The following is a 15,364-nucleotide window of genomic DNA, read 5'->3' as shown; positions in this document are numbered from 1 at the left end:
TGAGCGTCATTCGGATGCATTGCTAGTGCGCATCGCTTAAAACTGACGGGTTACGCTTTACTTCCTTACTGACACGGCTGACACAACTCAGCGAGCACATACGCGTCCGGCGGCGCCACGAAACTCGTCAAAATAGCGAAAACAGAACCATCTCGGGACCATCAACTAAACCGGTGGAGTCGCTGCGAACACAATGCGCCGGCTAGCACGACTAGGATGGACAACATTGTCGGGTTCCTGCTCAAAGCAGGTGGCAGCGGCAGAGGAGGCTGCGGGCGCGTTGCTTGGGCGCAACGCAACGAGAGGTGTTGCGTCGACAGGGCTGGCCGCCACGGAGGAGACAGCCTCCAAGGGCGCGGCTGCGGCGGTGATGTTCGTGCCCAGCGCTGTATGCGCATGCCTAGCCTACTGGCAGTATGAGCGCATGCGCTGGAAGGTGGGCACTGCGCAGGGCGTGGCTGGTTGCGTTGGGGGGCCGCGGTACGGGTGGCGATACGGAATGGGCCAATTGGGGTTCCCCGGAGTCCCGGAACATTAGTTGACGTCAGCAGGGAAATACGGTAGCAGTCGCCTTGGTTAGGCACCGGTGCCATTTCCAATGCACACTTCTGCACCCTGTCATAGCGCCGGTGGACTACGGTACGTTGCTCATCGACTGTGTCGGCATGCGCTATGTTCAGGAGGAGCTGATTGCCACGCGCGAGCGGGTGGCCACGTCGGAGCCGGTGGACATCTTCAGCCTGGAGCAGCCGGCCGACTACGACAAGGTGTCAGTCACCGGCCGCTTCCTGCACGAGTACAGCCTGTACGTGGGGCCGCGCCCGCGCAGGTGAGCGCCGGCAGCGGGTTGAGGCGGAACTCTAACGGCGTTGGTGAAGTCGATGGGGGAGGGTAGGCTGCGGTCGGAATGGCTGGATAGCGGATACCATAGCAGGGCCGAGGTACTTGGGTTTATGCTGACGTAGGGGGTGTCGTGTCGGGTGTGCTGGGGTGCTGTCAATAGAAACGGAGCAGGCACTTCATCGCGTTCCTTCGCACTCCACTGGCAATGTGTGTGCGGGTGCATCGTCTCAACTGTCTCGCACGTCTCGTGTTGTCGCGCCGCCACTGCTCGTTACTGCAGCATTCCTGGTCAGGGCATCCGGCCCGGCTACCTGCTCATTACGCCCATGGTCGCTGCCGACAGGTAAGAGGTTCCGCAGGGTTGGGCAGGGTCTGACACAGCCCGTGCTTTGATCAACGCACAGCCCTCAGCCTGACGCTCAGCCTGGCAGTCTGCTGGCGTGCAGCGCCCAGACTCCCCTTACCTGCTTCACTCTCTGCTACCTTTTCTGTTCCTGTTCCCTGTCTTTCACCTGCAGGAAGGGTGTGGTGCTGGTGAACCGGGGCTGGGTGCCGGCGGAATGGAAAGCAGATGCGCAAGCCCAGGCCGCTAAGACCATCCAGGAGCGAGAGGCGCGGGAGGCCGCCGCCAAGGCGGAGAAGGACAAGGCTGCCTCGGCAACAGTGGCGGCGGGGTCGGGCAAGGGCGGCGGTTGGTTCGGCCGCGGCAAGGAGGCGGCGAAGCCGGCGCCGGCGGCGGTTGTCGCGCCGGCTAAACCGGAGCCGGTGACGGTGCTAGGTGTAATCCAGCCCGATGAGGAGCCCAACCAGTTCATGCCGGCCAACGCGCCTGACTCGGACGAGTTCCACTACATCCAGCGTGAGCAGATGGTGAGTTGGGCCTGGCGCTGCTTGAGTGCGGTGTGCATGAGTGCGTGGGTGCTCCTTGGCTGCTGGAACACGAGGCGCATACCACGGCACAGCGAGCCAGCGTGGTCCGGATACCTCATACCTCCCTGTCGGCTCACGTCGTGCCTGCCCAGCTGCCATCCGTCCGGTCCTATCGATCCAGATGCGCGCACCAATCCTTCGACTCTTCTTTACGTGCTGCCCGCTCGAGAGCCCTCCACCCACCCACCCGCTCTGCTCCGTCTTCCTCCCTTCACCGCAGGCGCGCACACTGGGCCTGCCCGCCGACACGCCGCTGGTGCTGGTGGTCACCTCCGACGCCAGCGCCGCGGTGCCGGTGCAGCAGCGCTCGCCGCTGGAGCAGTCGCGCGCGGCGGCGCTGGGCGGCCCTGAGGACGCCGCCGCTGCCAGCTATCCGGCGCCCAAGCACGTGGGCGACCTGGTGCGGTTCACCACCATGCCGTCCGACCACCGCAACTACGCGCTCATCTGGGCCACGCTGTGTGTGGTGCTGGCAGCCATGGGGCGCACCGCGGTGACCAAGCCGCTGCGCGGCCCGCGCATCGTGGACTATCAGGCGGACGCGCGCGCGGCGTGGGGCAAGAGCCACAACGCGCAGTAGGCCGAGCGGGCGGCGGCTGCAAGGTGGCTGGAGGTGATGTTGTGTGCCCTAGCGCCCGAGTGCGACGATTGAATGGTGTGGGGGCTGTTGCTGCAGTGCGCGGTCGCGCGGATGCGCGGTGTTGCCCGGCGTTCTTTCACGTCAGTGAGGACTGCCCGATTGGGCTAGGCTGGAACACGAGTATGAACATACGGTAACCCTGCTAGCAAGCTCACGGCCGGTCGCTCGCTTGGGAGCCTTGAGGGGAGTCATGCTAGCTAGTATTGGCCTTGATGCCTATTTTGACGGTTTGCTGGCGCTGGCCGCTAGGCGCCATCTTGGCATGTAGCGGTTTGGAGCGACAAGTGCCGTTTGGCATGTCCTTCTACCCCACTGGTCTTACTCAGCACACGGCGCGCATGGCAGGAGCACCTCGGGGCTCCGTAGGTTGCAGCGAGCCACAGCATTCATAAACGGTGCCACACGACCAGGGGTGCACACGACACACTAGCCAATGGCAATGTGCATACGTCAGTGTTACAGCAGTATAGCACCGTCTCGAGCAGACTTCCAGACCGGCTTACGGCTCCGCGGGCGGTTGCCCTGACCGTCTCACACACATTAAGTTAGATACATCAATCTCTTGAACAGGGTCATGAGGTTAACTGTCCCGATGCCGCTCTGACCAATCTGCCTTGAATGTAAACATTACTGTCATGAAAGTCGCCCACCACGCAGTCAGTCAGTACGACAGCACGACCTGACGTAGTAGGCAACATAATGGCGCGAGCCCCCAAACACAACATGAATCCCCGCCGCCCCGCATCCTTTGTGCCGCAGGTTGGTGTGCCAGAGCCGAGCCTGACGTCGTCACACCTGCTCCCCACACAACGCATCCCGGCTTCCAGTGCGGTGCTTTACTTCCCCTCCTCGGGCTGCGCCTTTTGGAGTTCCTCCAGCTCCTTCTCAAAGGCCGCGTCCACCTCCGCTATCGTGGGAGTGGGGGCAACGTCCACCTCAGGCTCAGGCTCCGGTGTGGTCTGCAGCAGCAGCAAGCACGTTACCAACGTCAGCGGAAGCCTTCCTTGCCTCCTCAAGCGGCTAGCTGCACTCCAGAACGTGTTTGCAACTGCACGCCAAAATTATGGCTATGGGCTTTTGCTATTCAACGCGCCAACGGCAATCCAGCCAGTTGGCGCCCCCCCCCTTTAGCTTCCCCGTAAGCCCATCCACTGGCATGCAGCCTTGCTGTCAGGCGCCCGCCTCACCGCTTGGTCCGCAGGGTTGGACACCTGGAGGCTCATAGACCTCTTAAACGAGGCCACCTTGTTGACTGTGTGTGGAAAGTGCATTGGCAGGCCTTACATGTGGGGTCTAGGGGAAGGCGGGCGGGCGTCAAGATGTCGGGTCCAGTTCGGGAAACATTCTCTTGCTCAAGCCCGCAGCCCGCCTGTCGCTCTTCATTGATTGCAGCCCGCAGCCCGTCTGCATAGCTCTTCATTCATTGCCAGGGCCTCAATATCTTGCTGCTCTTATAGGGGCCCGCGAGATACCGGGAGCGAAGGTCAAAGGCCCGGCGTGGACATGGATGCCAAGGTGTCTCGCTGCAAACTGACAACTCCCGCCCACCTGGTGCAGGTGCGTCGGCCATTCTGAAGAGTCGGTGCGCCTCAAGGGGGTAGCTTTCTCTGGCCCTAACGGACAGGACTTGACCGGCACTGCGGGGTGTTTCCACGAAGCGCGCAAATAATAAAGTATGCGGGTGGACTTTAACATGTATATAGCTGCAGTTGGTATACGCTGCCAGGCTGCCTTAGCAAAAGAACAGGTTGCCCGGATGTGCATTCTCTGGTGCACCTTCAACTTTCGGAGGGGTCTACACCAGGGATGGGGGCGGAAGTCCGCACATTCCGCATGGTCTTTTCGCATGTGTTTTCGCACGCTTTTCGCCTAGACCCTTGCTTTCGCACATCGGCGGAACTGTGCGAAAATCCATGCGGAAATGGTGCGGTCACCGCCCCAAAACCGCCAAAATGGCCCTTCTATGGCTACTTCTGGGCCTGTCTGGCCAAAATCTGGCCACCACACCTGGTCATAAGGCACTTTGGGCGACAAAGACTGCTAAAAGAGTTGAATGGGGCGACAACACCGCTGGTTGTGGCGGCATGTCCCCACATGCTTGGCAATTTCCCGACGCAGAACACCGGTGCGCGTCCTCCAGCTGCTTGAATGCCCAGTAAGGGATACTACGAGCGTTCCAAGCATGCCGGTGAAGCAGAATGGGAAGGAAATACCGCCGATGGACGCGTCAATGGACCGGCGAAAACCATGCGAAAGGTTTTCAAGGCGGATGCGATATTATTTTCGCCAGCTGTGCGTGCGTTAATCCTTGGGGCATTCCGCACGCATTTGGGGCTCCACCATTCCGCCCCCATCCCTGGTCTACACTAGTGCAGCATCCTTCAACCGTATAGATAGCTTTTCTTTCTAGAGCCCCAGCTGGCGGGGCTGCTTGTTCTGAACTGTGCTGATTGCCTTGTTTGCCCAGGCTAAGGCCTGAACCGCGGCCTTTGGGCCAGAACCACTCCTCGGAACGTGTAGAACCAGAGGGCAAAAATGACGGAGGTCCTCAAGCGTGGCTTTCCGGGCATGAAGGTAAACGGGTCGACACACAGCCTGGCTGCGAGCCAGCGGACGCTCACCGCAACGCTTCTTGCTTGCAGAGTGTCAAAGACATGCCCATTGTTCAAGACGCTCCCCCACCGGGCGGGTTCCCGACTATCCGCATTGAGCGTCGCCTGCCGAGCACGGGGCCGACCGGCGTTGCTATTTTCGCTGGCCTGGCTGCCATCATGGGCTACGGCTTCTATAAGGTTTGTCACGCGTGCTTGATGTGGCTCCTTCCGGCTTTCCTCGTGCTGACTGACGCCTGTTTCCTTCTGCTCGCGCAGCTTCACGAGCAGCGCCAGGAGAAGAGGTGCGCATGGATGCAGTAGGCGCAAGTGGGAAGCTGGCTGACCTCTCTGGTGTTTTGCAGGTTCGAAGCGGACGAAATCCTTACCGTGCGCAAAATCGTGCACCCCGTGCTGCAAGCGGAGTGGGACCTAAGGTGGGGAGGCATGCGTGGGCGGAGCAGGCCCCGTTTGCAGCCCAAGGACGTGCAACTTCAGGACACAGGGGTGCCTGGAGGCGCGGGGACAAGAGAGCGAGGGTTGGGGTTAGGAGGGATAGTGCCACGCACCTGTGAGCTGCACACCGCACGCGCGGGTCGTATTAGCGCCGAGGACCCTGCATGGGGAGGTGGGCGGTGCCATGACGCCGTAATGCGACGCGGGCACTTGCTGCAGGTACCTGGAGCACCTTAAGAGGGAGCGCGAGGAGGAGGCCAAGGTCATGAAGAATGTGAGCTGGGTTGGGCGCGGGCTTGGTGCGAGTGCGTTAGGGGTGTAAGGCGCGCGGTTGTTGCGCTCCCATTGCTACGCCAGCTTTTGCTAAAGCCGTAGGAGGCATAAATTTCACAAGTGGCTTTACAGTGTGCCGAAGCTCTTAACGGGATCCACGGCGGAACACGCAGGTGCCCGGCTGGAAGGTTGGGGAGTCGACCACTCGCCACCGGTGGCTGGCGCCCCTGGAGTCGTGGGACAAGCGCCCGCTCGTCTAAAGCGATGGCTGCAGAGAGGCAGCACAAGCACCACAACAGGGTTGGCAGGTGGTGCGAGAGGCATGTGCTGTGTCTGCTTTGCCAGCTGCAGAGCGGCTTACACTTGGCTTATATTTAGCTTGAACCTGGTAGGGAGTCACTGTGTGAGGGGTTCAATCGGTTGACGATTCAACACCTGGCGTACTCGGGGGTTTTGTTTACTGCCGGTGGGCTCATGGTGCCGGCGGTCGCGCGCCAGCATCAGGGGCAAATCGGCTGCAGGTGTTCAGATGCTGGTTGCCCTCTGGTGTGTATGATTCAGGCCGAAGGCGAGTAAGATGCATTTTGTATAGGTTATAGGTGCAGGCAAAGAAGGCGACAAATGGTGCGACTAGTGCTTGTGTATACCCGGTACAGGGAGGTGTGCACTGCGACGTACCTAGGGTGTCGATGCTGATCAAACCAAGCAGGTAGGATGGACAAACAGCGCTGCTGCAAGGTGCACGCAGCCACATAGCGAGCTTACGGCTGTAACGTGTTCTGTACGGAATGCATGGTTCGCCATGATATGTTGCGGTCGGGGATCGGGACCGTCGCACTAGGCACACCCGCTGGAAAGGGAGGGTCTAAGCGGCTTACGCCCCAACACCGGCCGCCCTGCAGAGCGGCTGTCCTCCGGGTGCAGCGGCAGGGCGCGCAGCTGCAAGCAAATGTAGGATTGTCTTAAGCTGGCAATTTTCAAGTGGCCGACCATTAGTTGCAGTGGCCAGCGGGCGGGGACAGCGGGAACACGGCACTTGCTCAAAGCGTGCGACAAGACAAGGCGGGGCATTGCGTGATGATGCCAGCTGCGCTCCCAGGCGCTCCTCACCAGATCCTCAAACTTCTCCACCCTGACCTACCGGCCGTTTTATTCATCTACATCTGCGGCACCCACTGCAGCATGCGCGAGCTGGCTGGTACGCAGGGCTGCGCATCGTGTTCCATCACGATCGTGGTGTGTGCGGTGCAGGCGCGCACGTTGGGGTACAGCGGTGGTGCCAGCTGGTGTCAGCCGCTCCAGGGCTACCGGACGTGTCTACAGCACTAGCGGGACTTTTACGTGCCCACGCATTTCATGGTTTCCCAGGAGGTAACGGCGTCAGCTGCGGCTCGGGTACATGTCTGCATGTCCGCTGTCGGGGGTACCTGGAAGTTGCTCGCTGCAGCGACGTGCCTCTATGAACCTCCGATCTATACGCACAAGCGACATATACATATGCTTATTACGGGCTGGGCCAAGGTCCCAGGCTCACGACTGAATGACGTAGGTTTCCTCCTCCATGCAAGCATTGCGCATTACATTTAAACCCGCACTCCCCCCACTAACTTGTCTTCTTTACTTAGTGATTCGTACAGATGCAGCGCACTGTGCAGGGTATTTCGCAGCTTGCGCGTGCGCTGTCGTCCGCGCACGCGGTGGGTTGTTTGGTTCTATCCGCAAGCATTGCTCGCGAGTTCTCATATTCTGACGCTATTTGGCTGATGCCTTGCAGGTCGCGGGCCAGCGCTGCTTCGCTGCGCAGGTGTGTGCACGCCCTGCAACACGCATACGTGCTCAACGCGCTGACCTGACGCTGCGCTCGTTGCCTTGCAGCCGGCGCTGTCCAACGAGGAGGAGTACAGTCGCTTCTCTCAGGATGCTAGCCGGGCGCATGTGACGGTGAGAGTTGGGACCTTCCCGCATCTCCCCACTGGCCATGCGCCACGCGTCCACCGTTGGCCAACGATTGCCGACACCCGCCCAACGGTCATGGTTCCCGCAGTGGCCCAAGGTCCTGAACGCCGGCCTGGCTGAGGTGGACCCAGATCTCTTCGACATCATTGAGAAGGAGAAGAACCGCCAGTTCAAGGTGCGCCTGCTACGGGGCTTCTATTTCCTTCCCCCTCTCCACCTGCACACGCAGGCCTGCCTCCATTGCAGCATGCCTACAGCCTGTCCATGCATCACTCTAACCGCACTTGGCACGTAAATGGCTCTGGTTTGGCCATACAGGGCCTGGAGCTGATCCCCTCGGAGAACTTCGTGTCTGCCTCGGTGATGGAGGCGGTGGGCAGCGTCATGACCAACAAGTACAGCGAGGGCTACCCCGGCGCCCGCTACTACGGCGGCAACGAGTTCATTGACCAGGCAGAGCGCCTGTGCCAGGTGGGAATCTGGGGTCCGCAGGCTGTTTAGTGGGTTGCGGTGGGCGAGGGGCCGTGGACGCTGAGGGGCTTGCTGGTGGATCTTGGACCTGCGCGGGTTCAGGAATAACTCAACAGTCGGGATGTGGGGTCGGATCTGGCGTGGCATGCCCCGCGTGTGTAACCCAAGTGTTGCTTCGCGTTGCCCCGGCCCCGCCCCGCAGGAGCGTGCGCTGAAGGCATTCCACCTGGACCCGGCTCAGTGGGGCGTCAACGTGCAGTCGCTGTCGGGCTCGCCCTCCAACTTCCAGGTGGGGGCGGGTGCGGTGCAGAGCTGGTGCATGAAGTGGGGCCCGGAGGCTGGCAGAAAGCACCGCATGCAGTGTATGCAATGCTGTTGCGGCATTGAAGCCGTCGTAGCAAGAGCAGCACGGACTTATAATTGCCCGGGATAGCAAATGGGCGGTCCCATGCCAGGCGCGGTTTGGCGGCGGGGGCACTCCTGGCGGAACCAGCCCACTGGCTGGGCACGCCTGTCTGCCACGCTGTGACCTGGGTGGCCGTATCTTATGTGTTCGCAGGTGTACACGGCGCTGCTGCAGCCGCACGACCGCATCATGGCGCTGGACCTGCCCCACGGCGGCCACCTCAGCCACGGCTACCAGACTGATACCAAGAAGATCAGCGCCACCTCCATCTACTTTGAGGTGCATGGGGAGCGGGGCGGGGTGGTGGTGGTGGTGGTGGTGGCTGCTGGGATATCCCAATCCCCAGATATTCAGAAGAAACACGGCGTTGGGGGAGAGCGGCGGTTGGAGATAGGACACAGATATCTGGTCAAGAGCTCTGTGGCAGAGTGCTGAGGGCGGCGCGTTGGGCGACGGAGGACTTGTGGAGCAGGCTGCGCCGAGTCATTCCATCAGCTTACGTCACCGTGCCTGACTGCTGCCGCCGCCGTCCTGCTCCACCCCGCAGCAAATGCCGTACCGCCTGAACGAGGAGACTGGCCTGATCGACTACGACATGCTGGAGAAGACGGCCGTGCTGTTCCGCCCCAAGCTCATTGTGGCGGGTGGGTGGGGTTGCGTCAGGGAAGCGGGGCGGTGGTAGCGAGGATGGAGCTGGGTGGGCAGCGGCGGGGGGTTGTCGGGGCGGCATCGGAAGCAGCTGGGCGATCAGTGCAGGGCTGGAGGGGGATGCGTCTAGGGACGGGGGCGGCGAACGGGAGCGCCAGCGAAGAAAAGCTATTTGTTACTCGGACACGCGTGCCAGAACCCGCTTACGCATATGCTACGCACCAACCCCATGGCACAGGTGCCTCCGCCTACACCCGCCACTACGACTATGCCCGCATGCGCGCCATCGCCGACAAGGTGCGGGAAAGCTGCGAACTTGGACTGGAGCGGGGGGCATGCATACGGAGTCATGTGCCGCCAAGCACAGGCCCCGAGGGGTCTACGACGAAGTATCTTCAGTTGCGTTGTCTTGGAAGTAACTGTATACTTGTCATTGCGTACGTTGTTCCCGGCCGACCGACATAACCACCCGCCCGCCGGCCCCCTGCTGTGTGTGTTTGTTTGTGTTTGCAGGTGGGCGCCTGGCTGCTGGCGGACATGGCGCACATCAGTGGCCTGGTGGCGGCGGACCTGGTGCCCTCGCCCTTCGGCTTCGCGGACGTGGTCACCACCACCACTCACAAGTCCCTGCGCGGTGAGGAACAGGGGGAGGGGGAGGGGGGCAGAGGTATGGGAGAGGAAGAGCTGGCGTGGGCGGGGGTCGCAAGACGGAGTTGGATGGTGGGGCGTCGTGCGGCAGGCAGCGGGGGCCACGTGCATGAAGGTAGCGAGCGTGACGGAGCGCCTTGTCCATCTCAGTGGCTGGTTCGTCCATGTTGAGGTGCAGGTGGCTGGCTCGAGCACCCGTTAAACTTCCCTGTGTGCAACCCGCTATTATCACCTACCGGGCAGGTCCCCGCGGCGCCATGATCTTCTACCGCAAGGGTGTGCGCCGCACGGACGCCAAGACCGGCAAGCCCATCAACTACGACATCGAGGACAAGATCAACTTCGCCGTGTTCCCCGGCCTGCAGGTACCTGGGGAGGGGGTGCAGGGGCGGGGTGCAGTGTGGGGCGGGTGGAGGAAAGGAATGGTGTCCAGCTGGCAGAGCGTGCAGCGGGCGGAGCAATTGACCATGTAGCGAGGGGATTGGGGTGAGCTGGAGGGCGAGTCGGTGAAGGGCAGAAAAGCGGGGGGCGAGCTCCTCACGTGAATGAGTGAGTATTACGGGCGGTCCCTTGTCGGGTTCACAGGTCACTCCCCTTACCTCGGCCTGGGTGGACGCGGTGCCCAGCAGGCCTAGCTTGTGTTTGTCGTGTTGCTGATTTCACCTCCCCCCCAATCCTGCCCTCTCCCCACTGCGTAGGGTGGCCCCCACAACCACACCATCGCCGGTCTGGCCTGCGCGCTGAAGCAGGCGGCCACCCCTGAGTTCAAGTCCTACCAGCAGCAGGTGGGCCCGGGGCTGACAGGGAAAGAAGAGGGGAACCGGGCACTGTGGCGCGGTCGTGGGGTAGGATGTATCGGTGTCTGGATGGTCCGGGTATCTATCCGTGTCTGCAATCAATGTGACAGTCCGTCAGGTTTGGGGAGTGCTGCCGCTGTGACTTAATCCCTGAATCCTGGTATCCTTCCTGACGGCATCGCCTCTCGCCGCAGGTGCTGTCCAACAGCCAGGCCCTGGCCGGCGCCCTGGCCAAGCGCGGCTTCAAGCTGGTGTCGGGCGGCACCGACAACCACATCGTGCTGGTGGACCTGCGGCCAAAGGCGAGTACCGTACACGGGACGGTGACGGCCCATGGGAGGGCTTCGCGTGCGGGGCCAGGCAGGCTCCTGAATTGCAACTCTGGCGAGACCGGGCAGCCGTGCTAAGGGACTGCAAATTAATACGCTCCGGAGCAGTCATGAGGAGCAGTGGAGTCTTCCAAGCATTGAACTAAGCGCTACCCGGTGAACCTGCAACGTGTCTTGCAGGGCGTCGACGGCAGCCGCGTGGAGCGTGTGCTGGAGCTGGCGCACATCGCCGCCAACAAGAACACTGTGCCCGGCGACGTGAGCGCGCTGGTGCCCGGCGGCCTGCGCATGGGCTCGCCTGCCCTCACCTCGCGCGGCTTTGTGGAGAAGGACTTCGAGCAGGTGGGCGCGGCTGCGTTGTGAGGAACAGACGAAAGGGGAGGTGGGCGCGGCTGCGTTGCGAGGAACAGACGAAAGGGGAGGCCTAGCGCTGCCGGCGTGCATCAGACGTACATGAGCTCATGCTGTTCTGCTTGGTGCGTCCTTCCTACGCCGAGCAGGTGGCTGAGTTTGTGGACCGCGCCGTGAACATCGCGGTGGACCTCAAGAAGAAGTACCCCAAGCTCAAGGAGTTCCGCGAGGCCATGGCCAAGGAGGTGAGAGGGGCGCTTGGGAGCAGCGAAGGGCTTGAGGACCACCCGACCCCCCAGTGTGCCTGCGGAATGAATGCGGGGCTGTAAGAGAGGAGGTCCTGCGTACACGAGGCTGACAACCGGTATGCACTGAGCTGACCGCTGCTCTGCCACTCTGCCCGCAGTCCACCCCCGACATCAACGCGCTGAAGAAGGACGTGGAGACCTTCGCGATGCGCTTCCCCACGATAGGCTTCGACAAGGCCGCCATGCGCTACAAGAACTAAGCAGCGCATCGGATGTCCATCAGCTTCCCGTGGGTTTTGGACCGTCTGCCTTCTTGAGTGCTAGTAGCGAGAGAAGAATAAGTTGCGTGTATTGGCGTGGGCACTGTCTCGCACGTCGCAAAACCGGTGGCGCTTTCTGGTGGGATAAGTGAGTCCAAGTAGGAGTCGCGGTTAAGCTCTGTTGTAGGAGTGGTTAACAGTGTGTTGGCCCCGGTAGGGGTGTGTGAGCTTCACGCGTCGGTCTGTTGGTGAGCGGAGGGTGGCGCTTTCGAGTCGAACCGGCACTGTCCCAGCACGGGTAACAGTGAACCCGTGTTTGTCAGGGCCCGGAAAGGTTCGCATGTGTGTGATCGGGATCGCGCTTCAGTGGAGGGTTTTGTCTCCTCAACTCCACGTGTAACGCGCGCAACACTGATTTGGACATGTACCCTCCTGCGGCCTCCCTCCGGCGTTGTATGGGTCTACTGTCAGTGGCAACCGGAACCTGAGCGAGGGACTTCGCGCAGTTGCTGCTTCATATTCAGCGCATCTCTTCACACCGGTGTCCTCGCAAAGCGCACGACTCAGGGCTCGTGACTACAAACCGTAACCAAAGCGGAGGGCAGGAAAGTAAGCACGCCGGCCGCCGGTGATCTAAGCGTAGTCGGACTGTGGGCGCGCTCAGGTAATTCCCATGCCGCTGCCTGTTGTTACACGGGCCCCAGGCTCCCGGCGCGCTACCGAAGGTGGTGTGGGGCTGTGGGCGGGGTGGCGGCCTTATCTGAGCCGCGCCACCCATCCCCATTTCCAAATTTGCCACGCCCGTGCCATCACTGCCATGTCCCGTCTTCCATTGTTGGAGAAGTTGTCGGGGTGACCCGCCGTTCACACTTACACGACCAGCGGCCGCCGGCCATTCGGCATTTGTTGTATCACTTGGATTTCGCACCCAAGTACCAGGCCGATGTGGGCCAAAAAGTCTGGCTACGGCGCCTGGGTAGTGCACTGCAGGCTTCCGCAGGCCTTAAGCGACCCCTCCAACTGGTACCACGTACTTCATGGTAAGCCCACCACACTGCCTCAGTCCTCATCAGTGCTCATGCTCACTCTATAACGTCAATACAACACCCTCGTTGCTTCTTGGCTCTTGCAGCGTTCTGCAATCGTCTCAACGTCTCCATGGCCCCCGGCGCGCGCTTTTACCAGATCACCATGCACCGCCGCGATGTGCAGACTGCCACTCTGAGTATCGCCTTCGCTCAGGCGTTCGCTGCCACTGCAAATGCTACTGCCGCGCTGCATGGACGAGCTGCTGGGTCGCCAACCTGCCCACCCGCGCTTCCCTGCCCATGCATATGCATATGCGCACGCTGGGCCTCTTGCATGCTCGTTAGGTGATTCACGCCAGGCCGCCAGTATCATTAGCACAGTACACCGCACCAGCATTAAAGCACAAATACCCGCACGAACGCCTTCTAGCTGAGGCGCTCCGCCAGCCAGTCGATGCCCTTGTCCACGCCCTCGCCGGTGAGGCCGTTGGAAGGGACAATCTGCCAGGGCCGATCCTTGATATCGTCCAGGCCAAGGGCCTGTACATTTGGCCGTGTGTGTGCATTCAGCGTTGTGGGCGTACACATACATATGCAGTCGGTCGTTGACGGACAGCACGGGCCAGGCGTTACTCAAGAGTATCCGCACGTGCGGCTTACGCGGTGTTTGCGGGCATGAGAGGCTGCAGGCACGGTCCGTTCGTCAGGCCATGGCCGTCCATACCAGCAATCAACAGTACAACCACGAGCCCCTGAACCCCACCTGGGCGATTTCCACGGGTGGCATTGCCACGGGCAGGTCCTTCTTATTGGCGAAGTACAGGATGGGCACCTTGCGCATGTTGGAGTGCTTGAGCATGTGCTCCATTTCGTCGCGAGCCACCACCCTGCATTTGCGCGCCCACATAGCAGCCATTGGTCATGTATGTAGACGTGGCAGGCGTAATTACTGGCTGTATATCACGCATCAAGCCGTCATTATGTGCTGAGAGCGAAAGCCCCCACTGACGCTGGCAAGGCCACTGCCATGCCAGGCACCCACGACTGGCCTCCACATGTTTAGATGGCCGATAAGCCAAAGCCCGCAACCTTGCTGCCTGCATCGAAGCCTGCACAACAACCCTGACAGCTTGCACGCTCCCTTGCCGTCGCCGTCTCACGCACATGCGCAGCTTATCCGCTGAGTCGACCACGAACACCACCGCATCTGCTTCCCGGTAGTACTGCTCCCACAGCGTCCGGTATCTCCCCGCGCCGGACATGTCGAACACCGTGAAGGTCAGTGGCCTGCAAGAAAGAGGTGTCACAGCCGGGGCGGTGCGGAAACAGCACGGTGGCGCGGGTGTTCTTGTTACAAGTCGGTGTGCATGAACACGCGCAGCATCAACATGAGTCGCAAACGGTGTGCGCATGAAGCAGTCATTGCGGCGCTAACAACGGGGCCATCCGAGTAAGGAAACGTGACCATCGAAACGAGGCCAGCAATGAAGCCCTATGCCAAGCAATCGTGTGAATGAGACTGTCACCTGTCCTAAAACCTTGCCCATACTCTGTACTCACCCCTTTTCCACTTCATCCACGGTGAATCCAACGGTAGGAGCCACCTCGGCTGCTTGCCTAGGCCGGGGCTGCATGCAGAAAGAACGGGATTGAGGAGGCTCAACCCCGAATCTGCGTCAAGCCTCAACTCCAAATCCAACGGTAGTTGCAGTCAGTTGCAACCTCCCAAGCTTGGCCGATGGGCACGTATTGCGGTGGCCACTTTCAGATGCGCACCTTTAACCGCTCAATGATCGTAGTCTTGCCGCTGTTGTCTAGTCCCACAACTAGGACGTTGACCTGGCCAGGCGTGATGCGCAGCGCCGGTGAGTTGGAGGACGACCACGGCTGCAATGTTACACGCGTGCCGTGCCACACCCCAGCCAACAAAAACAGTGCGCGCACTTAGCCCTGTACCTCCGCTATTCACCCCAATACGTATCTCACCTTCTTGCCCGACATACCAAACAGCGACAAGAGCTTGTCAAAGAAGCCCATGTTGCTGGCTGTTCAGTGCGCCCTGCCCCTGCCCCTGCCCGTGCAAGCGTCCTTTAATAGGACAAGAGCGCAACAAGAACGTAAATGGCCGGATTACACAGGAAGCGTGGGCCCTCGCGCTTTCAAAGGTTGAGTGAGGCCCGCGGCTCAGGCCACAAGCCCAACGACGTCTTATCGTATTGCTTAGAGTGCTGCCTAGCAGTTTCTATTTCCAGTTGAAGCTAGCTGCAGTAAACAGGCGGAATGTGGCACACTGTGGCCTTCACGAAGGTGCGACTGCAAGTTCCCTAATGATTTTGTGGCAGCACTAATGTAAGTCTACATGTGACAAATTTTCAGCTTGTTCACAGGGGTAGCATGGGCAGGCGAGGTGACAGCTCGATGCGTGGCGTGCCGATCCTTCCCATTTGCACAAATCTTACAGGTTAACTTGCCACTAACTGAACAGCGAA

At 60.8% G+C, this 15,364-nt stretch overlaps 5 protein-coding genes across 6 annotated transcripts; 3 read left to right on the top strand and 2 right to left on the bottom strand.

Moving 5' to 3' along the window:
- The first annotated feature begins 76 nt into the window (after positions 1–76).
- Positions 77–2,693, top strand: CHLRE_16g664700v5 (uncharacterized protein). Its single transcript, XM_001701397.2, has 5 exons — positions 77–436; positions 681–829; positions 1,124–1,186; positions 1,362–1,713; positions 1,994–2,693. Exons 1-5 carry the CDS (start codon positions 194–196, stop codon positions 2,351–2,353), a joined length of 1,167 nt encoding a protein of 388 aa, XP_001701449.1. The 5' UTR covers positions 77–193; the 3' UTR covers positions 2,354–2,693.
- A 1-nt stretch (position 2,694) lies between these two features.
- On the bottom strand, positions 2,695–4,196 carry CHLRE_16g664650v5 (uncharacterized protein). Its single transcript, XM_043071049.1, has 3 exons — positions 3,962–4,196; positions 3,601–3,665; positions 2,695–3,372 (listed from the first exon to the last, which is right to left on the bottom strand). Exons 1-3 carry the CDS (start codon positions 3,981–3,983, stop codon positions 3,250–3,252), a joined length of 210 nt encoding a protein of 69 aa, XP_042915690.1. The 5' UTR covers positions 3,984–4,196; the 3' UTR covers positions 2,695–3,249.
- A 540-nt stretch (positions 4,197–4,736) lies between these two features.
- On the top strand, positions 4,737–6,518 carry CHLRE_16g664600v5 (uncharacterized protein). The gene is made up of 6 exons (XM_001701398.2): positions 4,737–4,987; positions 5,056–5,205; positions 5,284–5,309; positions 5,370–5,441; positions 5,680–5,734; positions 5,907–6,518. Exons 1-6 carry the CDS (start codon positions 4,949–4,951, stop codon positions 5,991–5,993), a joined length of 429 nt encoding a protein of 142 aa, XP_001701450.1. The 5' UTR covers positions 4,737–4,948; the 3' UTR covers positions 5,994–6,518.
- Positions 6,519–7,166: 648 nt separating this feature from the next.
- On the top strand, positions 7,167–12,259 carry CHLRE_16g664550v5 (uncharacterized protein). Its single transcript, XM_001701399.2, has 16 exons — positions 7,167–7,430; positions 7,508–7,537; positions 7,609–7,674; positions 7,778–7,864; positions 8,008–8,160; positions 8,363–8,449; positions 8,720–8,845; positions 9,114–9,210; positions 9,453–9,511; positions 9,728–9,848; positions 10,106–10,227; positions 10,561–10,647; positions 10,854–10,961; positions 11,169–11,330; positions 11,489–11,584; positions 11,746–12,259. The coding sequence occupies exons 1-16, from the start codon at positions 7,371–7,373 to the stop codon at positions 11,845–11,847; spliced, it is 1,563 nt and encodes a 520-aa protein (XP_001701451.1). The 5' UTR covers positions 7,167–7,370; the 3' UTR covers positions 11,848–12,259.
- Positions 12,260–12,701: 442 nt separating this feature from the next.
- On the bottom strand, positions 12,702–15,336 carry CHLRE_16g664500v5 (uncharacterized protein). Of its 2 annotated transcripts, none has more exons than XM_043071048.1 (6): positions 14,862–15,336; positions 14,652–14,714; positions 14,436–14,503; positions 14,040–14,162; positions 13,639–13,762; positions 12,702–13,415 (listed from the first exon to the last, which is right to left on the bottom strand). In XM_043071048.1, the coding sequence occupies exons 1-6, from the start codon at positions 14,910–14,912 to the stop codon at positions 13,302–13,304; spliced, it is 543 nt and encodes a 180-aa protein (XP_042915689.1). In that variant the 5' UTR covers positions 14,913–15,336; the 3' UTR covers positions 12,702–13,301. The 2 variants fall into 2 exon arrangements, with proteins under 2 accessions (XP_042915689.1, XP_001701479.1); XM_001701427.2 differs by having other exon boundaries at positions 14,862–15,225.
- Between the last annotated feature and the right edge of the window lie 28 nt (positions 15,337–15,364).

This window comes from Chlamydomonas reinhardtii, chromosome 16 (assembly GCF_000002595.2).
Source record: "Chlamydomonas reinhardtii strain CC-503 cw92 mt+ chromosome 16, whole genome shotgun sequence".
NCBI lineage: Eukaryota > Viridiplantae > Chlorophyta > Chlorophyceae > Chlamydomonadales > Chlamydomonadaceae > Chlamydomonas > Chlamydomonas reinhardtii.
This window is presented reverse-complemented; position numbering and strand designations above follow the sequence as displayed.